This window comes from Loxodonta africana, chromosome 6, assembly GCF_030014295.1.
Source record: "Loxodonta africana isolate mLoxAfr1 chromosome 6, mLoxAfr1.hap2, whole genome shotgun sequence".
NCBI lineage: Eukaryota > Metazoa > Chordata > Mammalia > Proboscidea > Elephantidae > Loxodonta > Loxodonta africana.
Window position 1 is genome coordinate 117,119,701 of NC_087347.1, and position 24,377 is coordinate 117,144,077.

Sequence of the window (24,377 nt, forward strand, 5' to 3'; positions counted from 1 at the left end):
GGGGTTCCCACCTCTCTCAGCTCGCTTCTCTCTTTTATATCTCAAAAGAGATTGGCTTAAGACACTCCTAATCTTGTAGACTTCATCAGTATAACTGTCACTAATCCATCTTATTACATCATAGTGATGGGATTTACAACACGTAGGGAAACCACATCAGAAGATAAATGGTAGACAGTCATACAAGAGAATCATGACCTAGCCAAGTTGACAGATATTTTGGGGAGACACAATTCAATCCATGACATCCTCCAAGGGGCTATTTTCCCCCACTGAGAATCACTGATGGAGCGGGAGAGAGACAGACTCATAAAGAGGGTAAGAGAAAGAAAAATCCAAAATTATATGGTGGTGTTATCTGTATGGAGTGAAAAACATTATGGTAGATATGCTACTAGAAATATGTAGAGTATGAAGCAAAGAGAACAGGTATCTGTTCTACCCCCAAGAGAGTCATGAGGTGGAGGTAACAAATTATGGTCTCCATCCCCAGTTCTAGAGAAGCAGTAAAAAGCTCCTGGAGTAAGTCAAAGGAGATGGCAGCAGCAGGAAGGAAGGGCTTGAAGACCACCTTCATTCTGAAGCTGATCCATCTGGGACACTGGTTCCCAAAGTGTGGTCCCCAGACCAGCATCAGCATCACCTGCTAGAAAGGCACATTGGCAGGTCCTGCCCCAGACATAGCCAGAAGCCCCAGACATACGAAATCCAAACCCTGGGGCTGAGGCCCCACGATCTGGGATCTGACAAGCTCCCCCAGTGATTCTGACTGCAGCAGGGAAAGCCACAGGGATGTATCCTTTTTGCAAACCACTTGTCTAGGGCCCCACCTAAGGATTTAAATTATGGGAGTATGCAGAGTTTGTATTGTGAAGTGTTTTCTGTTCAGCTCTTCAAAAGTGAAATCTTCAAAAAATATCTGTGCAGGACACAGACGATTCCTGCATAAGATGTCTCATTGCATGAATCCTGGACTCCTTGAAACAGACACACCATTTTCTGTGAAGTTATGTCCCCAATGCCTGGCACTGGCCTGGGCCTAGTGGGGATCCCTAATGTTTGTTGAGCGCAAGAGCAAGGACATCGTGATGGTGCATCTTGTGTGTGTGGACACACATGTACCTGTGCTTATACCTGTGGCAGGTGGCCAGAACTTAGAAGTATTCCTGAAATTTTCAAGGACAACAAAATTTTCCTCCAAGATACACAACAGTCCCAGTCACTGGGTATGGAGACTGTAGCTTTTAAGTGCAGCCAGTGGAAAACAGCTTTTTAGCCAACTACCTTCCACAATGGCTACTACCTTGGCTGGCTGAATGATCCCAAACTGCCTTGAATGCAGCAGTAGCCACATAAGTTTTCACTGAGGATGATAAAGGGAAGGAGGTCCGATATCCAGCTCCAGTCTTTGATGTGCTTTGTTCTCAGGCTTCATACCACTCTGCTAGATTAAAATGTGCATGCTCAGACGACCTGCTGGAGGGCACGCTTACCCCTGCCCGTGCTACTCTCGTCTCATAATGTGTTTAGACACCTTTAAAATAGAACAGAGTACAGTGTGATTAGGAGGTATCTGATAGTTTGGTGATAGAATTTTTGCCTTTCATGAGGAAGACCTGGGTTCGATTCCCCGGCAATGCACCTCATGCGCACCCACCACCCATCTGTCAGTGGAGTCCTGCGTGTTGCTGTGATGTAGGACAGGTTTCAGTAGAGTCTCCTGACTAAGAGGGACTAGGAAGAATGATGTAGTGATCTACTTCCTAAAATTAGCCAATGAAAACCTCATGGGTCACAATGGTCTGATCCACACCAGATCACAGGGAGGGCAAAGGACTGGGTGGCGTTTTGTTCCGACATGCATGCAGTTGCCATGAGTTGGGGGCTGACTCCACAAAAGCTAGCAGCTAGCAGCAACAATGACAGTGTAATTAGGGATGGTTTTGTGATCTCTGTATTTTGCCGAGGAGCTGAATCTGAAGCTCTTTGGCCTGCAGACTGAAGTGGTCAGAACAACACCGCAGTTGTTAAGTGACTTTAAGGAGACTGCCATGTGACTCTGATTCAGGGTGGCAGTCATAGAGAAGTGCATTTTTCCATCTTTGGAGCCAAGCCATGATTTTTGAGAAATACCATTATCCTGACCTTATTGTGACCTTCCTGCCATTGCTGAACTGATGGATTTTCAGCAAGCTGGGAAGATGTCATTCTGAAAAAGACCAGCCATTACAGCAGGGAAAGCCAGAGGGGTGTATCCTTTTCAACTACAGTGAATTGGACTTTTTCTTCTTTCTTTTTCTCTTCTGAGGACACCCTCCTCCCTCTGTCTTCCTCTTTCTTCCAGGCCATTCTAGCCTTGCTCAGTTTCTACCGATCTCATTTGCACGCTATCTATTTGTTCTTTGTCATCATTATTGAACCCAAGGTTTTCTCTGCATTGCTGTTGACTGGTCTCTGACATTATTCATTTTCATAGTATGTCATTTGACAATTTCTACACCCTGGATTCTGGCCGAGTTGGATGATTTAGTTCTGATAGATAAATCAAGTCAGATGTCACTTCCTTGGTATTTTGTTCAGAACTATAATATTCTTTTCATTCATTCCAATGTGAATTTTTTGTTGTTTCGAATGCCTGTTAGTCTGAGTCAAAGGTCACCTCTCCAGGGAATATCTTTCCTACTTCATTCGAAGTCACTTGATTATTTTTTCTGTGACCCTATTGCATTATAGCTTTCAATGTGAGAAATGTAATTGTTTTCCTCTACTAGACTATTCCCTTCTTTATGGGAACCACTGTGTTTTATACGTTTTTATATAACCCCTAGCATAGCTCCTGGAATACAGCAAGGGCCCAATCAAATACACGCATGGAAGAAGTAATGTTCTAGCTTGGAAACAGCTGTAAGAAATAAACAGCGTAACTACCTTTTCATGGAACACTCTCACATCAGGGATGATTTGATTTTCTACCTGTTCCGAGTATCAAGTTTTGCTTTTCTTTAAATCGTACTATATTTTTCGAGAACAATTTGATGAGACAGAAGCGGCTCCTTAGTTATCTATAATGGTACTTAGAGCAAACTTGTCAAAGGTACTTCTAAAAGATTGTTTTGGATCCTGAGGAGATATATTTAGTAATTGTATTGAGCAAGTTGTCACATAATGCCACGTTCCATTGATTTATTTGTATTATTTTTGTATCTTACTGCAGGCAGAGAATTCAGCATTGGCTTTGGAAAATGAAAACCAAAGGGAACAGTATGAGAGATGTCTGGATGAGGTAAGGTGAATGGAGAGGTTTCATGATAAGAGACAGGGCTACTTAGGATTTCCCTCAGCAGATCGTAGTATAGAAGTATTACCAGACTCCACAGAATATTAGCGTTTTCTTCTCTAAAGAACGTTATAGCAGGTGGCCATTGAGAAGGAAGGTAGGTCCCTCTTCCTTTCTCTACCCCCTGCCTGATTTCTTATACCAACGCTCCACCAACAGTTGCCATCTAGTCGATTCCTACTCAATTCTACTCTAACCGTACGGGTATTAGAGTAGAATTGTGCTCCATGTGGTTTTCAATGGCTGGTTTTTCAGAAGCAGATCACGAGGCCTTTCTTCTGAGATACCTCTAGGTGGATTCAAACCTCTAACATTTTGGTTAGCAGCCTAGTGCTTAACTGTTTGCGCCACCCAGGGACCTAGTTTGTACATTCCTTTGGGGTATTGTCCAGTAGTCTTGTGGCACAGTTAGGATAAGCTTCACTGGTTGGATAAATTCCTTCTTTCTAGTGAGTGGGATCCCTGCCTGTGAATGAGAAATGTTGTGAAGGGGCACCTTCAATTGTATGCCATCTCTGTAAAAACAAATCCTAGTAGAGGTGGGTGGGGACGGTGCGCACAGCTGACAGCCAGAGGGAAAAAAATCAATAGATCGAGAACAAGCCAAGAAGAGAAAAGGAAGTGAGGAAGAAAATCGGAGCGGACTGGAAGAACACAGGGCATCACGCCTGGGCAAACTCAGTAAATATTATTTGTTGATAACAAAGAGACGATAGCAAAGATGTTGGGTGTTTCTGACTTTCTGGAGGGTGAGGGGAAAATTCCCTTTATTCTCTCCCAGGGATCACACCCTCACTCCACGCTGAGTCATCCAGCTGGACCTGGCCATTCACCTAGCTGGCAAGTGCTCATCTGGGGTATTGTTGGTGATTGGAGCCATCATGTAAATGGGGGTAACTGCTTTAGTCATCTGCCAAACACCCTAAAACTAGTGTTTGTTCTTCTGTGGGATTCAATTTGACATCCGTTACAATGTAGCTGACACAGGTTTGAGGGGGGAAAAAGAAAACTGCCTGCATTTAATCTGATTCCATTATTTTAGCAGTAGAGATAAGCATGTATCTTTGTCTTTTTCTCTGCTCTGATAATAGGGAAAAACCACTTCTAAGAAACTCTACCTGATCTTTCTTACACCCTTCTCTTTCTTCTCACGCATATAACTGTCTCCGAGGTTGATGGGGTATCCTATAGAAACACAGGCTCATATCCCAGTCTTGCTGCTTCCCACACTGTGTGTTCTCTGGCGAGCAACATCTTGGGTTCTCTGCTCACTTTTCTGTAGAGGACTGAGTGCCTGACACATAACAGATACCACCCCCATGCACACCGCCACTACCACATACCTTTCCCGTCCCTCCAAACTGGAAGTAATCTCTGTCCTCTGAGTTCCAATAAAGCTGAACCGGTTGCCATTGAGTCAGTTCCGACTCGTGAGGAACCCATGTGTGTCAGAGTAGAACTGTGCTCCATGGGGTTTTCAGTGGCTAATTTTTCGGTAGTAGATCGCCAGGCCTTTCTTCCACTGTGCCTCTGAGCCAACTCAAACTGCCAACTTTGGTTAGCAGCCAAGGGCATTAGCCATCTGCACTACCCAGGGACACCTGAGTTCCAGTAATATTTGGTATTTCCCTCCATGGTGGTTCTTAAAATGTAATTCCTGGACTAGCAGCATCAGCCTCACCTGTTAGAATGCAAATCCCCAGGCCCCACACACACCTACAGAATCAGAAATTCTGGGGGCTGGGCCAGAAGTCTGTGGCAGCAGGCCCTCCAGGTGATCCTGATGCACACTACGGTTTGAGAGCCTCTGTCCTCAGAGACAACACTGTAAGTACAATGTCTTATACATAGCTGAAGAACTCTCAACCTGTCTCCAGAAAATGGTTTAACTATTTAATATTTTATTTGTGTAATATTTCCACCCACATACAGTGTATTAGTTACTCAAGGAAAATGGCGTGTGCAATTCTTTGCCCTGTCAGGACTTACTTAAAAAGATTCAGAATAATCTTTCCAATGTCCAAAGTTATTCTCGTCGACATAAAAGGGGAAATGATGACTCGGAGTCTGTTGAGTCCAGTTCAGCTCCCCTCATCCCTGTTCCCCAGGCTCTTGGTCCAATCAAAGTCTAGGGCAAGAAAGACCAAATAGATCGAAGGATGTTTAAAGGAGCAAATATTGCCCTTGGGTCATACGTATCGATCAGCAAAGTTTCGCCTTAACCTCTTGCACAGACATTTCCAATGAGACTTCATCTCTAATGAGGAGTCAAATGTATGTGTATCACACCCCAGAAGCTTCGTCTTTGTCACAGTTCTCCCACAGGTCATCATCCCTCGCCATCCATCAAAAAGCCCACAGCATTTTCTTACGGAAATGCATGGCCTGTTGTCTGTGTGTTCGCCATGTCTGTCTTCTGCAGGTTTCATTAGCATGTGCAAAACATAAGTTTTCCCACAATATCATCTCTTGTCAAGTTCCCAGTAAAGTCAGAATTTTTAGAGGGAGGGTCCCTCTGTTCTTAATTGCAAAACTTCACTGTTGCCAAAAGAGGTGATTTGCAGTAGAAAGCCACCTCCTCCGTGGAGCTGTGCAAACGTTTTATATTCATGACGACTGGCCCCTGGTTACACATGCCAGTTGTTCGGTAACTAATTGCATGAGGGTAGACACTTCGTCGCCATGCGTTGTAAGAGAACACTCTCGAAGGGGTAGTTGAATGTAGTCATCATGCCAACTGGAAATTCTTTTCAAGGTCTTTTATACTAATTAGACAAACTAACAAGGTAAAAAAAAACTAACAAGGTAAGGCCTCGTGTAAGTTATTTCCCTGCTAGTAAGGGACATAAAACCTACACAGGTGGATAAAATGTAAGTTTAAAATGTTCTTCAATTCTCTTCGCACTGATTGTTATTTCCTGGGAAATGAAGGGCATATTGCAGATTTGGGGAAAATGCTGTGGAGTCTGAAAACTCCTCTGTGTGTTCTGATAAATGGGTGTGTTTATTCAGGAGGAAACAGACCCACATCTGTACATACATATTCGCACGCACGCATGCATGCACACACACAGAGGTTTGTTAGGCAAACATATGCACCCAAGTGTGGGACCCAAGTGCAAACATGCACACTTTACATCACCTTTGCCACCTCCCCCCCGCTGCATCTCCTTGCTTTGGAAAACCAGAGGCAAAACCAAGAATTAATCATGTTTCTCTCCCGGAGATTGGAGGTTTTCCTGTTTGAACTGAGTTTCTTAGACTGTTTGATAGGCAGTTTGCTGGCAGGCAGTGAACTTCTGTTTGTGCACTGTATTGCCTTGACCTCACTTCCTGTAAGACCCACTATATGGAACCCTGGTGGTATAGTGGTTAAGAGCTCAGCTGCTAACCAAAAGGTCAGCAGTTCGAATCCACCAGCCACTCTTTGGAAACCCTATGGGGCGGCTCTGCTCTGTCCTATAGGGTTGCTATGAGTCCGAATCAACTCGACAGCATTGGCCTAGTCCCACGTAGGGGAGCCCTGGTGGCATGGTGGTTAAAGTGCTCAACTGCTAACCAATAGGTCAGTGGTTCAAAACCACCAGCGAATCCAAGGGAGAAGGATGTGGCAGGCTGTTCCCACGAAGCTATGCAGCCTTAGAAACCCTATGGGATTGCTATGAGTCGGAATGGACTCAGTTACAGTGGGTTTGGTTTGAGTTTGTAATTCCTTGTAGAGAAATACCTGTATGAATAAGCAAAATAACACCTCCTAAAGCCGCTGTGCTCCATGTAGATGCGTTCAGTTGTGGCCTTTACTGGGTGTCAACCTCACCATGGCCCTGGGAGCTCAAGGAACTGGCAGTCTAGTAGATGAGGGAGTGAGGGAGATGAGAACATGGGTGATTGCAGAGGTGAGGTGAGGGACTTGCAGAAGGCTGCCTGGGGAGCTCTGGGAACTTGGAGTCTACTCACCGATGGCAGGAGGAGTGGTTGGGGGAAAGGTGGGCAGTGCTAGAATTAACCAAGAGAAGGGGCAGGATTGGAAAGGACATTCTTAGAACAAGGAGCTCATTAGGTTTTGTGAATACTGTGTCATGGAGAGCACTTTCAGAAAGCTTCTCTGGCAGGATGACGTTCAGCCATGCTTGTACACAGTGACAGAAGAGCCACAGACCTGTGCGGAAGTTTTGGGTTATTTCTGATTCCTCAACAATGTGCCAGTTAATATAAGTCTGCAAGCAAAAAATAAACCTCTCTGCATCAGAAAGATGTACAGTGACTGTGAAAAATGTAGATTCCCAGACCTTACCCCTTCTCAGTCAGAATGAGGGACTAATAAATGATGGAAGTGTAGAGAATCCTGGCAGCCTCTTCAGACCATCAGGTTGAGCCAGAGTTCCTTACTGTCGGTGAGATGCCTTGATTGGATTTTCTGACTTCTCTGTAGACCACACTTTGGAGCACAAAGGCAGAGGAAAATCAGACCTTTGAATTTAGTTTAAAAAAGGAAAAATCAGAATTCCTTCTACCCAAAAAACAGTTGCGGTTGACAAGGGTCAAGTTGCCCCTGACCTCGTGTGTATCAGAGTAGAACTGTGCTCCGTAGGGTTTTCCTTCGCTCATTTTCCAAACGGAGATCACCGGGCCTTTCTTCCAGTGTACCCCTGGGTGGACTTGGACCACAGACCTTTTGCTTAGTAGCCAAGCACTTTAACTGTTTACAGAATTCCTTTTAAACCAAGGCTAAATAAATGGAGAAGTATGTTGTTAAGGACAGTTTGTACCTGTCTCTCGTCCATATTTTATATGCCTGGACTGGATGGTGGAATCACCAGGACATTCTCTGTGGGTATCCCACATCTGGATGCAAAGTCATCTTTAAAATCAGATGTATGTGGAAAGTGATCCTGCCCATGACTTTCACATGCCAGGAAATCAAACAGATGATTCTGGTCTGTGCTAGACTCTAACCGCCTTAAGGCAGCACCTACATTCTATGTGCCATTATTTCTGCAGAACCTAACACAATTTTTGGCACGTACTAAGGTGCTCAGTGCATATTTGTTGAATGGCTGAATGAGTGAAGATTTCCCAGAGCAAATTAACTTCCAAATTAGTTATCCCTTGAGTCCCAAACACATTTTTAGGTTAATTTCTCCCTCCCCCAGTTATCTCTTCAGAGACTGCACAGTCATTTATTACGCACAAACTCAAAAGATAATCCAAAGAGTAAATCAGCTGGAAAAAAAACAATGACAGACCCTCTTAAGATTGGTTTTAATAAGAGGTGACCACGTGGACTTTGGATTAGGCAGACCGGGGTTCAAATGCTGTCACAGCCATGCTCTAGCTGTTCGATGTGGGACGGTCTACTTACCTCTCTGAGTTTCTTCCTCATTTGTGTCTTACAGGTTTGCTTTACAGAGTAAATATATAGAGAAATTATAGCTGTTCATTGACTTATATTTATACATGTATATTCCATACACACCCATTTCCTTCCTCTGCAGATGAAACCCCTTCTCCTTAAACCGTTCTTTCTTAAACTGCTTACCTGAAAATATGTTTTATTCACCTGCATTCTACTGACCTGATTCAGAGTTAACATTTATGGGGTGACTATTTTTTATATCAGGTATAGTCCTAGGTGGTTTCTCTGATTATGTCTGTTATCTCATGCATTTTTCCCAACAGCTTTAGAGGTAAACAGTTCCCCTCCTTTATGGATGAGAAAGTCAGGTTGCTCTTCTAAGCCCCGTACATGTCTGTGTATAATCATCATATCCAGTATTCAAACCCAAGTCTTTCTGGTGATTCCAGCCCCATGTCCCGTCTGCTTTCCCCAGCTGCCTCAGTACAATAAACCAAACCCAGAAGCACAGAAACTTCTCCACAGCACATTTTCCAAAACGAATGCTTTTCCGAAGGGGCCCTGGTAGCATGGTGGTTAAAGCGATGGGCTGCCAACCAAAAGGTTGGCAGTTCAAACCCACCAGTTGCTCTTTGGGAGAAAGATGTGGCAGTCTGCTTCCATAAAGATTTACAGCTTTGGAAATGCTATGGGACAATTCACTCTGTCCTACAGGGTCACTGAGTCAGAGATGACTCAACGGCAGTGGGGGGTGCTTTCTGGACTGGATTTTTAAGTTACCTTGCAGACGAGACTGTTGTTTTGCATAATGAAATAGTATGTAAAGTGTGAAAGCAAGACCACCAGGCAGGACGGTCATAATATGAGGCCTTTCTGAGTTCCTCACTCCCCTGGCCAATCAACCCAAAGGTGTCCTGCCCTCCACTCCACTCCTAGGCTGGCTTCTTCATGGAGTAAGAATTGGCTCCCTCTATGGACTTTTTTTTTTTTTTAATGGACAGAATCAACTGGAAGGCAGTGGTTTTTTTTTTTTTTTTTTGGTTAATAGATAACTTGGAGTCCCTGGGTGGTGCAGTTAAGCGCTTCTCTACTAGCTGAAAGGTTGATGGTTCAAACAAACCCACCCAACCACCCACCCAGAGACACCTTGGAAGAAAAGCCTGGTGATCTGCTTCTAGAGGTCACAGACTTTGAAACCTTACGGAGCAGTTCTACTCTGTAACACATGGGGTCACCGTGAGTCAGAATCTAATTGACTCGACACTGAACAGTAAGTGGATTGTTTTTTCTTTTTCTCTGAGTAAACCCCATGGTGTGACTTCTCATTAAGCCACAGGAGTTGTTTTGTAGCCAAATAACAGACTCTCCCAGTCTTTTCCTCCTTCTGCAGGCCCCTCCCATGAGAGTGTGGAGGAACCCTGACCCCTGGATACCTGTGTGGGGGTAGAAAGTCAGTGAGGTCAGAGGAGTTGGCCTGGATGATAGAATTCTTAATGAAAAGAAAACATACCTGGCTCTCTCTGTGGCCTCTGTCTCACCTGCAGCCCTCCTCCCTCTCCTAGGCACAATGTGGAGGGGTCTCCACAGAGAGCCTAGGGGAAATCTTAAAACATGCCAGGAGCTTCAAGGACTGTCAGCTTTGCTCACTGTGTCTCAGGTCTCCCTGGCCCAGGCCAGCTGCTGCTAGTTTTTTTTTTCTTTCGAGAGGAAAGCTGTCAGGTGACCCTGAAAGTTCTTTGTTTTCATTAGCCGGACCTGCAGATGGGGGATAATTTACAACCCAGGTGCTTAGGGCATAATGCTAGGATGAGGCCAGGGGCCCATTCCAGGGACCAGCTTGGGAGCAGGTTAGGGGTTGTAGGTTGTACTACATGCACACACTCCAAACAACTGTTCTGTGATTCATCGGGGAAGCTTAGCTATTTAAAAGTAGTAACGCAACCCAAGAAACTGTCTTTATAGACAATACCAAGGACAGCATTTCTGTAACCTGCCTCCTCTTCTTCAAAGATCCCGTGAGACCTTCTGGGTAATATAGCCTCCTGTCAGCAGGAAAAGAAAGAATGCATTAGAGTACCTTTGTTCAATTTTCAGGTAGAGCAAACAATTGTCCAAAATACATGCCAGAAGGAATGGTGTCAGGTATAGAGTCTGGAAACCTATAGGGCAACATACTTGGATTGCAGAGATATAACATATTTACTCCTGTGGGCTGTTACAGTTAGAATATTAGTCTGTGTGCCCTGTTAAATCATGTATAGAGCTATTTTATGTGACCATTGTTCCACAGACTGGTTTAAGTGAGGGACCAGTTTGGAGAAAGAAAAGAAAATATTGATTTTAGGCAGTCTTACGATGATATGAATCAAATTCAAAGTTTGAGATTCAAAAAGATTATTTATGGAATGAATTAACTTTGGCACTTTGTTCATGTTTCAACCTGCATGAATTATTCAGTTCTTCTGTGTGTGTGTATGTGTGTTTTTTCTAAGTTTACCAAGAATAAAACAGATGATATATAGTTTTACTTTAAATTCTTTATTAGTTTGGAGTGAATGTTTGAAAACTTAAAGATTTCCAAGATTGTTCTATTGGTCAGTTTAGGTGAGCTGATTAACATACATCACCTATTGAGATCATGTATAAATAAAGTGCTAAAGGAAAAACAAAAACATGAGTTAATGAAAGTATGCTTTTTTTCATCTGTGGTATTTCTTGAATATGCCTCTTTAACTTTGGCTGCACTGAAAAAATACCTGAAGATAGTTTTTCTTCAAACGATATTTAATTTCAATGAAAGGTCTTTCTTCTTTGCTTAACGTCAACAATGTGAATTTTGCAAGGCCTTTTATGGAAAGAAAAATGCCTCTTGTGTGTACAGTTCAACTGATCAATTATGGGTAATCTGATTCTAGTCGTCTACTGCTTGTGGTGTGAATGCCTCCAAACCACATGTTGATGACAGCCTGTATTTTAATTTTCTATGAGACTTCCTGGTAGACAAGTGCCATTAAGGAAGTGTTATTTTGTCAATATTGAGTCAAGAAATGATTAAGCTCCATGAAAACATTCTCACCATAATCTCTTCCACGGAACTAGATGGGGAAACAAGCACAAATAGTTTAGCATCACCAAAAATAAATTTGCTATCAGGAGAAAACAAAGAAAATGAAAGTGTGTCCTTCAGCCTTTGATTGAATGTGCACATTGCCGTGATTATTACGTGTTCATCATACTGTGTTACAATTTTTTTTTGTTTTGTTTTTTGCTGGCCTCCTACCAGTTATAAACTGTTTAATGCCCAAAACCATATCCCAGCAATTTAGCTTTGCAAATAGATGCCCAGTAAATTTGTATGGAATAAATGAAGGAACAAAAGAATGAACAGAAATAATTTATATGTAAACCAAAAAAAAAAAAAAATCACTGTCAAGTTCATTCCGACTTATAGTGACCCTGTCCGACTTATAGGACAGAGTAAAACTGCCCCGTAGAGTTTCCAAGGAGCGCCTAGTGGGTTCGAACTGCCGACCTTTTGATTAGCAGCCATAGCACTTAACCACTACACCACCAGGGTAAAAAAATATTTAAATACCCTGACTTGGTTCTTAATGCTATCAGTTTCAGTTATCACACCAAATGTTTACACTTACGTACATTGGCTGGAAAATGCCACATAACTCACTTGTCCACCTTAATTTTCCACACTAGCCATGTAGATACATAACTTCAAGGCTATGGTGAAGTTTAAACAGTGAGTCTTTGTAAAGTGTTTTAGAATCTCCATATGAAAAAGAAATCTTAGTACAAATAGGTATAGAAATGAAAAATGGCTGTATGTAGAAGATACCGGAAGCATGTAATACCAGGGATATATTACTGGTTTTACATGTGGCTGTTAGCTGGAATTGTGTCACATGCTCATTCCTAAACCACACACCGAAAAGGAATGGGATTACCAAGGTTGGCTTAAATCAGTCAATGTCTTCCTCCTACAGCTGGGGAGAAGCCCGTCTTCCCTGCTGTACTGAACTGACTAATGCTTAGAGGAAGAAAAACTGTATTGTGTTAATAATATATTAGTAAGAATTATATTTGGCTATATATTGGTGGAAACAAAAAATAACAATGGCTGTTTTATTTCTCTCACACAAAGAAGTTCAAAAGTAGGCAGTGCAGCTTCATGATGTCATCAGGACCCAGACTTGCCCTGTATTTCTGCCCAACTATTTTTTTTTTTTTTTTAATACATAATATGGGACTTCTGTTGTCAAGGTAGCTACTGAAGCTCTGGCCATCACTTTCATGTCCCAGACTGGAAAAATGGGAACAAGAAGAGTGAGCTTCCTTCTTTTTAGGACTTCCTGAAAGCCCAAGAAAATAGTCTACTTGTGTCTTATTGGCCAGAACTTTGTCACATGGCCACACCTAGCTACAAGGGAGACTGGGAAATGTGCCCAGTTGGATATGCCCAGCCAAAACACTGAGGTTTATTACTAAAGAGGAAGGGGAGAATGGATGCTGTCATAAACAACTAGCAGAATCTGTTACAGGTAGCAACAACAAAGGATAGCATGAGCAAAGACGTGGAGGATGAAAACAAGACAGAGAGAACAATGAGTTGTCCCCATTCTCTCCATTCAGCCCATCTCTTTTGCAAGTAATTTTAAGCAGGAAAACAGACAGCAAAAGAATAGGAAGGCGAGGCAAAGGACATTGTAAATCAGCAACGTGTTGAGGCTGTGTACAGATAATTAGGATCTTGCTTTGTACTAGATCATTTTTTAGCCTTCTTGGAGTACTTTACATATGAAAGGGTATTATTTTTTCCGAATATGGAAATGTGAAAGTCAAGGTATGAATGATCTTCCCAGCCTCACTGTCTTAATTAGCAACAAGGTCACCTTTGGGAAAAGGAAAATATTGCCTAGAAGGACAGGCTTATTATGAAAAGAATCAGGTCCTCCAGAAGTAGAGGAAAGAGGCAAATGAGGAGCTAATTAGCTATAGCAAGCTGTGGGAAACTTATTGGTAATTTAGAGCCCATGCATATAAAGTTTCATTATTATAAACGACAACTTTTTTCTTTATTTTTTAAAGGTAGCCAACCAAGTTGTTCAAGCTCTGCTCACTCAAAAGGTAAGTCACTTTCTGGCTTTGTTCTCTTTCAGAGTGCTTACTTACATAGATTGGGACTCACATTGTCAAACTAGGAAATCATGATTGCTAGACGCAGTACATTGCTGTTTATTCCCTTAGGCCAAAGCCATGTATGTTTTAGATGCCATATGAAGTAACACCAATGACCAATGGAATTGTAAAATTCAAAATCTTGGTCAAGTGATAGAAAGCCTGCCACAGATGAAAGATCTCCATGTACCCAGATAAATAACAAACCTATCACTTTTATTTAGGAAACATAAATGTTAAATAAATTGGTGCATCCCTTTGAGTCCTGTAAAATGAATGTCCTCTGTGGGCAGCATCAATAGAAGCCCAGGATTCAGCAAGGGATCTTTAAGGTTAGGGAAGTTATTTAATTTCCCTGAGCCTTGGTTCCTATAGAAGCCAGTTGGTAGTCAATGTAGAATAAATGATCTCTGTAAGTACTCCTTTGCTACCTCTCTATTCTGCCTTTAGGCAATATAAGATCACATTATTAGGATGGACTGAGTCAATGTTTCTCCAAATTTGGCTGGTTTGGTGAATTTTACTGAACTTTCGCCATCTCTTGCCAGGATGTTTCTCAAAGGTGAAATTGTTACCGTAATTTAGCGAGTTAGAGCCGCCTGCCGCAAATGGCCAATTCTTGAGACAGGGGTGAGGTGGGTAGCAAGAGCTTTATTAGATATACCAGTATATGGAGACAGAGGGGAATGATCTCCTCTTAAAGTTGTCTGTCTCACCAGACTACCAATGGGTTCGGGTTTTTAAGGGATAAGGGGCCATAAGTTTTAGGAACTTGTGGAATATGTACTCTCTGTCTTCGTTTGGATTTGGTGGTCATGTCTCAAACATGTTGATCTTTTCCTGCCATTATCCCATCAGCTCAGGGGGTCGCTGGCGCCATCCTTCGTCTTATTTGACAGGCTTAGATCAATATCACTTGTTTTCCACAGTCTTAAAGGAAACATTGGTTAACACTTAACCATTTGGGGAGCTAACATCAGGATCTTACTTGGAGGCAGGGATGGGCTGGGGGAGGGAAAGGAGAGAAAGAAGAAAGAAGAAGGAAAAAAAAAGTGGCTCAGGTACTGTTCAAGATATGGCTGAGCAGCCTGTTTCAAAATCCTGGTTCCTTCAGATTTTGGACCTTTTGACTTCTCTTTCTGTGAGATAGAGCCTTCCTCTTCCAAAGGAGGCATTAGATCATGCAGTGTTTTCAGGAGGATGTGGCTAGTGAAAGCAGCATAATTTATGTCCTTCAGAATTTCAAAAAGTGAAAAGTATTTTATTAGGGGTTGACTGCTTCTCATGGAGATACTTAAACCAATATTATTTTTTAGTTTTTACTATAGATGCACTGTGATAATATTTTTGCTAGACTTTCTCTTCTTGTACTTCTGTCCACATGCCATGATTCTACAGATAATTTTAACTGCTTCAGATTTTACACAAATGCCACATAAATAAAGAAATTTAAGTACACTTATATGGCGTTAAAATTATGTTCCACTGTGAGTAACAGAGGACCAAAATAGTAATGGCTTAAATACATTGAAGTGTTATTTTCTTCTCATGTATGAATCCACAGGTAGGCAGTATAGGGCTAGTATGGTGGTTCCATTCCATAAAGTCCATGGGTCCTAGGCTTCTATCTTGTTATTTCATGAGTTGTGGACTCCAATTCCAAAGTCACTTCATGGTCCAAGATGACTGACTGTGCCATCTCCAGCCATCACATCCATATTCCAGCCATCAGAAAGAAAGAAGAGCTGAAGAAGGTAAAGACAGTACAGGGCACGTATCAGCTGTCTTTTAAGGGAGACCTCCAGAAGCTTTCATGCCTCCTTTCCACTTTCGTCTCCTTGAACAGACCTTAGTTAGTCCCGTGGCTACACTTAAGGAAGCTGGCAATGAAGCCTTTGTTCTATGCATGTACAGAACTGAAATTCAATTTTATGGTACTGTGGAAGAAGGGGAGAAACAGGTATTGGAAGACAATTTGCAGTTTCTGCCACAAGTTACTTTAATGCCTTTTCTTTTTCAAAGGCTTTAATTTCTTGATTGCTTTCTTCCTGTTGGAAACTATGAAGGAGTCACGGCTGCAGCTCTGTGCATAGCTGTAGAAAGACTTCCCATGCCTGTCTGTTTTAATGGTGCCTCAGGAAAAAGATGAGGAAGCCATCTGATACAATAAAAAGGAAAATGGGACCCTTTGGGTCAGCCACAAAAAATAGCTACACAAATCCAAGTAATAACTAGTAAACAGATAAATCTGCCTTGCTACAGTTAAGCAGTAAGACTCAGAAAGATGTGCGACTGTGAGATAGCGTACCTCAGGGACACCGTGGGGGTGGGAAGGCATGCCGGGGGCTTTCAGAGATTCCAGCAGAATCATATTCTGCAGAACCATATGCATCCTGGTTTTTTTTAAAAAAAAAATTTATAGGAACTGTAAAATTGCTGCAAAAAGACTAAAATTTCTTTTTAATGAAAAGCACAATATAAGAAGTAAAATTACTCCAAATGCAAATGAGAAAACAAATTCCATAGGAGGATCTCGCTGACACAGAGTAAAAATGGCAAGCTCAAGTGATTTATCCAAATTGCCAAAACAAATCCTTGAGGTCAAACTATAGACGTCACCATACAGCTTTAGAATATATCATTTATTATGACACAAAGGCAAATCTGTAGTGGATTCAGCTCTTCACCGGGCAGACCAAAAAGCATTTTTCATGGCCTATCATGAATCCAAAACCAAAAATCGGAAACCCAGGTGGTGTAGTGGTTAAGTGCTACAGCTGCTAACCAAGAAGTTGATGGTTTGAATCCGCCAGGCGCTCCTTGGAAACTCTATGGGGCAGGTCTACTCTGTCCTGTGGAGTCGCTATGAGTCAGAATCTATTCGACGGCAGTGGGTTTGGTTTTGGGTTTATCATGAATCAGCCCAGATAAGCATCCTCAAGTAACTGAGTGTACTTCTTTTCCCAATACCGATAGAAAAAAAAATATTTTCATTTCCATAAGCCTATCTGTTGTTAAATGTACATATACTGCCCTAGTCAGGTAATTCAATTTATCTTAAAAACCTGTGGATTCCCTTAAGAGAGCAGACGGTCCCCCTTAAGATCAGTAAGGCTGAAGTGACAATATTAAACCCAGGTCACTTCTATTTATGCCTCCAAATCATAGGTCCAAGTCTACACATGCAAATTGAAATCGATAGTCCAGGCTAAGCTCACATTTTTGCCTAAAATATATTTTATCTTCATTAAGTCAGTTACACTCACTGAAAATGTAAGTCTTCTTGGTCCTTCATTGGTTTTTGCCATGAACACCAGAGTTGGAAGAAAAGCATTTTCCCTGAAGTTATTTTTTAGCATATCAGAAATCTCAGATTTATCTGCATGTTCATTAGAGTAAGTGACATTTGTATGGTATTTTTTTCTTTCCCAGTATGGAATAAGGCTGATGTATAGTATAAAAAAAAAAAAAAAAAAAAATTTTTTTTTTTATAGTATAATCCAACCACAGAGCTATTGAAGCAGAAAGCAATTTTGTAGCTTTTGCTTAAAGAATTCCAAACTTCCACATATTTCCCTTGGAGCAGGAGGGGTAACTACACCATTTGTGCCCACTTCTTGAGGAATGGAGCCCTAGTGACACAGTGCTTAAGAACTTGGCTGTTAACCAAAAGGTTGGCAGTTCAAATCCTTCAGCCGATCCTTGGAAATCCTATGGGGAAGTTCTACTCTGTCCTGTAGGGTCACTGTGATTTGGAATCAACTCGCAGCAACAGGTTTGATTTTTGGTTTCTTTAGCAATGGCTTGTGTAGGATCCAGTTGCCTGAAAAGGGTCTTGTTCATATTTACTCTGCACTTACAAGGAGTCAGACCCCACATCCAGCACTTGGAATGAACTAACTCATTTTGTTCTCACTGAAACCCTGGGAGGTAGGTCTAAGAAAATAAGAGATAAGTTATTTGTCCGTAGTTTCAATTGCTAGGAAGTAGCAGAGCCTTTACTTTAATCTGGGGTTATTGTCCTGCAAACCCCATGCTTTACGCACCATACTACCCTGCCCCCATAATTCCATCCTCTGGCTTACTGGTTTCCTCACCATAGTTCAATAGAGCAGAGAGATGCCGTGCAAATCAAGAGATAGATTAAAATCCAATGGTTAGGCATGATCTCAGGGAATAAAACAAAAGGACATCCAATGGAATTCTTAAAACTTCTGGAAGCATTGCTGGTCCTCTCTAGCAAGAAGAGCATCTGGGCTCTCGTAAGTATAGAGTCAAAACAGACTGCAAATTTGGATTCGAGCTTTCTCAGAATCAATCTTATTTTGGACCATAGAACTTCACGATTGCCAGGGACCTTAAAAAAACAGCAAGCATTTAATCTGAGATTGTCAATTAGCTTTGGTAATAGGCTCAATTCACTATAATTACATAAATTGTTTAGCCATCACCCAATTAAAAACAGGCTTTAATCTGAAGGTTAGGATGAAAATATGTCCTATTCAGCTTGGCACAGGACTCACCACTCCCTATTCATTTTGTCAAGCCTGATTTTATTCTACATGTATCCGTTACCTGCTTGGCTGATATAGGTCTTTTATGTTGAGACCCTTAGTTAACCTGAGATATATCCAGCCTTTTCCAGAAATGGCTTTGCTTTTCACAGAAGTCTTAGGATCCCTGGCAGAGATGGGGGTATGTCAATGAAAGCTACTAAGAAGAGATATGGCAATGAGAGGCTGGTGGGTGTGGTGGCCAGTAAGCTTTAGGGAAGGAATGAGCCCATGAAGTAGGTAGACATCAGATTTTTTGAAAAGCCTGGTTTTGTGCAGTACCTCGTTTTACAGATGAGGAAAATGAGGCATAACCAGAATAAGTTCCTTCCTCAAGGCCATGTGGGTATTGAGGACCAGAGCCCGGGCCCTGAGCTCCAATCCAGAGAATTCTCATGATAGACACTGCCTATGAACTAGGTACACCACTGCACCCTTTCTACATGATAAAGTCAGATGTAAATAGTTTTAACAATACTCCAGTGATAATGTCAGTATATGTTCTGCTTCTAAGCCACCAGCATTTTCTTCAATTTACTTCAGCCTGGAGTTGGCCATGGTGTGGCTCTTAAATGCATAAAATACTCATGTAGGTTGTATATAGCAGTGGGTCCAGAATCTTCTTCAGCCACAAGTGCAAGATTACAGTGTGGGGACCCTGCATGGAAGTTAAGGTTTGGGATCATAGACAGGTTCACTAGGCCAGTGTAGCACATGCTCGGGATAGTGTGCCCTCACACTCAGCTGTAATTCCTTATTTGTGTTTCCAAATGATAGTAATATGCAGATTGCAAGGAAAACAGATTCCGCAAATTTTCTAACCCCAAAGACCACTATACTTTCCTACCTGAGATTAAACGTGGTCAAATCTTTGGCTTCATTTCCTCATGATATAAAATTATGCTTTGTGCCTTCTTTTTTCATTTCAGAAGATACAACCTGTATTTTCCATGGAGTCCTCCTCTTGAGACTGAGATATAATAGGGACTCAGAAGAAGTTAAGGGTTGTGAGAGAGGACAGTCCTGGCCTTGAGCTATAGTCTCAGCCTAAACACATGAGGGTTGTGTGGTTTTTAAGTCTTACTTGAGAAGGATGTTCTAGGCCTTGCCTCTGTAACTAACAGCATCAGAATAGTTGCTCCTGTATGTAGGCTAAATATGTCATGTGTTTCTTTATGTCAGTAAGTTCCTATGTGAACAAGAGGAATCAAAGACAATTGTCACCCTGGGCCCAGGCATCGCAGTAGTGGTCAGAAAATGCTAGATTTTTTTTTTTTTTTTCTGTCTCGTTTTGTTTTTCTGGTCTGAATGTGTTTGTGTGTGCACACATGGGTACAGGGGCATGTTTTTGACTGCAGTTTATTTGGACAGTAGCTACCTAACAACCGTCACTATACATAGCTTAACTAAAGAGAATAAGATTATTAAAAAGAACACAAGCAATTATTTTATGTCTGCACATTTTCAGTCCATTCATTTGGATTTGCCAGTGATTGTAAGAGCAGTGTCCCAATCCTGCAGCATTCTATTTGCCCATCTGCAGAGTGCTCACCTGAATAATCTAATAGTGACAAACAGAGAGGCCTTAGGGTCGATAAATTGTGTTCCCACTAATGAACTTTCACTGTGCCCTTAGTAATAGTGATGGCCATTGAAATGTGGATACTGGTATAAAAACTCTCTAGAGTATATTGATTTTTTTTTTCTTTCATTCCTTTTTTGTTTTGTTTTAACCCATTTGAAGAACTCTCAGGTTTCTCAGCTCTGCTGCTAAAAATTGTCACTGCCATTATTTACAGGTTCCCTGTTTCCTTGTAAAATGCATACTTGTATATTTCCCTTGCCCTTTTTCCACCTGCAAATGGGAATGATTCCATTTTCCCACCCAGTAGGTGCTATTAATATTTATTTACCTCACAGTCAAGTTTTATTAATTACTTAATTAGCAGTTGTGAAAACAATTAGTGTACGGGAACAGGGGGTATTATATACATATAAAGAACAAAAATTGGCGTAAGTGAGACACAGGTTGAATTCTAAGTAAAGGAAGCAAATGTAGCCTTGTAATGTGAGCAGTATCTTGGCCTCCCAAGATGGCCCCTGCCAAATGGTATGTGTGCACACAGGAGATCGCATGATAGAATTTGTCAAGACCAATGATTTATTCATTGGAGGTACCTTTTTTCAACAACATAGATGGTGACTATACATGTGGACTTCACCAGATGGAATACACAGGAATCAAATCAACTACATCTGGAAAGAGACAATGGAGAAACATAGTATCATCAGTCAGAACCAGGCCAAAGGCCCACTAAGGAACAGACCATCAATTGCTTATATACAAGTTCAAGTTGCAACCAAAGAAAATTAAAACATGTCCTTGGAAGCCAAAATATATTCCACCTGAATTTATAGACCATCTCAAGAACAGATTTGACACATTGAACACTAATGTCTGAAGATCAGATGAGTTGTAGAATCACATCAAAGACATCACACATGAAGGCAGAAAAGATCATTAAAAAGAAAGAAAAGACCAAAACGGATGTCAAAAGAGACTCTGAAACTTGCTCTTGAATGTAGAATAGCTAAAGTGAACGGAAGAAATGATGAAATAAAAGAGCCAAACAGAAGATTTCAAAGGGCACCTCAAAAAAGACAAAGTATTATATTGAAATGTTCAAACACCTGGAGTTAGAAAACCAAAAGGGAAGAACACACTTGGCATTTCTCAAGCTGAGGTACAGAAAAAAAAAATTCAAGCTTCAAGTTGCAATTATGAAGGATTACAAAAAATTGAATGATGTAGGAAGCATCAAAAGAAGGTGGAAGAAATAGAGTCATTGTACGAAAAAGAATTAGTTGATGTTCAACCATCTCAGGAGGTAGAATATGATCAAGAACTGATGATACAGAAGGAAGAAATCCAAGTCGCACTGGAGGCATTGGCACAAAACCAGGCTCCAGGAATTGACAGAATACCAGCTGAGGTGTTTCAACAAATGGATGCAATGCTGGAAGCACTCAATTGCCTATGCCAAGAAAATTGGAAGACAGCTACCTAGTCAACCGACTAGAAGAGATCCATATGCATGCCTCTTCCAAAAAAGGTGATCCAGCAGAATGCAGAAATTTTAGAGCAATATCATTAATATCACATGCCCAAGATAATTAAAAAACAGTTGCAGCCGTATACCTACAGGGAACTTCCAGAAATTCAAGCCAGATTCAGAAGAGGATGTGGAATAAGGGATATCATTGCTGATGTCAGATGGATCTTGGCTGAAAACAGAAAATACCAGAAAGATGTTTACCTGTGTTTTATTGACTATGCAAAGGCATTCAGTTCTGTAGATCACAACAAATTATGGATAACATTGCAAAGAATGAGAATTCTAGAACAATTAATTGTGCTCACATGGAACCTGTACATAAAACAAAAGGCAGTTGTTCGAACAGAACAAGAGGATACTGTATAGTTTAAAATCAGGAAAAGTGTGTGTCAGGTTTGTATCCTTTTACCATACTTATTCAATCTGTATGGTGAGCAAACAACACAAGAAGCGGGACTATATGAAGAATGCGGCATCAGGATTGGAGACAGACTCATTAACAACCTGTGATATGCACATGACAACAGCCTTACTTGCTGAAAGTGAAGAGGACTTGAAGCTCTTACTAATGAAGATCAAAGACTATAGCCTTTAGTAAGGATTACACCTTAACATAAAGAAGATAAAAATCCTCAAAACTGAACCAATAAGCAGCATCATGATAAATGGAGAAAATAATCAAGGTTGTCAAGGATTTCATTTTATTTGGACCTAGTCAATGACCATGAAAGCAGCAGTCGAGAAATCAAACAATGTATTACGTTGAGCAAATATGCTGCAGAAGACCTCTTTCAGGTGTTACAAAGCAAAGATGTCACTTTGAAGACTAAGGTGTGCCTGACCCAAGCCATGGTGTTTTCAATCACTTCATATGCATACAAACCTGGACAATGAATAAAGAAGACCGAAGAATTGATGCCTTTGAATTATGGTGTTGGTGAAGTATATTGGGTATACCACGGACTGCCAGAAGAACAAACAAATCTGCCTTGGAAGAAATACAGCCAGTATGTTCCCTAGAAGCAAGGATGGCAAGACTTGGTCTCACATACTTTGGACATATTGTCAAGAGGGATCGTGTCCTGAAAACGGACATCAGACTAGGTAAAATAGAGGGTCAGTGAAAAAGAGGAAGATCCTCACCGAGATGGATTGACCAAATGGCTGTAAACAATGAGCTCAAACATAGCAACAATTGTGAGGATGGTATAGTGTTTCGTTCTTTTGTACCAAAATAGGGTCACTAAGAGTCCGAACCGACTCCATGGCACCTAACAACAATAATAATGAACACGATGATGGATGCTCTTGTAAAGCCTCGGGAGCTAGATCGCTGTGGCTTCACAATTCGTTTGATACAAGGATATGCAACACGCTCACCCTCCTCCCTGACCACTATTGAGGCTGTGGGATCAGACTGATGACTGGTATTCTCTTTTGCTTGCAAAGCTATAAGTAAGGCCTGTAGCTGAGTACATAGATCTACAAACTAAGAGTGTTGAGAAACCTAAACTCTATCACACCAATCACTAGAGAAGAGAATTCATCATCACCCCCTTTAATGAAATAATCACAAACATTTACTAGCTCCTACTCTGTGTGGTGCTGTGCTAGGTAATGGAACAAAAAGAATATAAGAACAGTACTCCTGTGCTGGTGTTTATTTCAGTATCTTCTTGTGCTTGCCTTTCAAGGAACTTGTCATTTAGTTGACAAGGTAAATCTAGAGTACAAAAGATAAAACCTATACAAAGTGGTATATGTTAAATGCCACACAAGAGGGATTTCTGAATCCTTGGGGGATATCAGGCAAAAGAGAGGCGTTAGAACTTGAATTGGACTTCAATCAAAGAGTCTAACTTGGGTTATAAGGAGGAGGTGGATGAGAAGGGAAGGTGAAGGCAGAGGGGAGGGCGGCAGGAATATAGAGGGCTTTCTGAGAGCAATAAATAAACCCTTGTCCGCTGCATGGTGAAAGCAGAGGACCTCTTTTTTTTTTTTTTTTTTAATTAGGAAATAGTGAAAGATAAAGCTTGAAATGTAGAAAAGGATCAGCTTTTGAAGAACCTTGAATTTGGGCTTTGTTCTGCCCCATCTGTCATGAATCCCCTCAGAGGGATGTAGACATTTCAGTACCACGAGTACCTTTATCACAAGTCAGTGTGGGAAGCAGTTGCTTGGTGGGATTCCAGTGAATCCTAGGTCTCATGTGTCAGCTCCATTCAAGGGAAAGCTGGGAAAAGACCTCCATGGTGTCTGAACTTTTCGAAAGAGCTATTCAGAAAGGTTACCAGGGTGTGGTGATTGTACTTCTTACCCAGCTGTGAGACCAAAATGCACCAAAAGATGAGGAAATAGAAAGTTTGGAGTAGGCAAGTTACGAGTGGCCTTTTTAAAGCTATCACTTCTGAGTTGCTCCTTTCCCACTAAATGCATCACCGACTCTATTAGCCATAGTGCCGAGGGTTTTCCACTCGTTTCCACAAATGACAGAACAAGACTCCATCAAAAGCAATCGTTTCTTTAGTTCATCAAATTTCTATTCACTGCAAAAACATTATTGTCCTTGTGGTTTGTGCTTTATGATTGCTTTTATGAAGACAGTGAAGAGGCAAAATATATAGATGGAAACTTAAATTGACTTTATATTGCGAAGATTTACTATCTTGAAAAATAGCATGCGAGATTAATGCATTTCCGATTTCAAGGTGCTTTTCTTTTTTTAAAATTGGCTTCCCAGCACGTAATAATTCTCTCAGACAGTGGGCTGTGGAAGAAAACATCATGTGTGATTTCTTTCTGGAGGCTTTGAAGAATAAAAATAT

At 41.3% G+C, this 24,377-nt stretch overlaps 1 protein-coding gene across 1 annotated transcript in view; it reads left to right on the forward strand.

The window, feature by feature from the left end:
- NCKAP5 (NCK associated protein 5) overlaps positions 1-24,377 on the forward strand; it is a 666,066-nt gene that overhangs the window by 486,154 nt on the left and 155,535 nt on the right. The window contains 2 exon segments of the mRNA XM_023543022.2: positions 3,215-3,283; positions 13,794-13,832. Of these exon segments, the coding sequence (XP_023398790.2) occupies positions 3,215-3,283; positions 13,794-13,832 (108 nt within the window).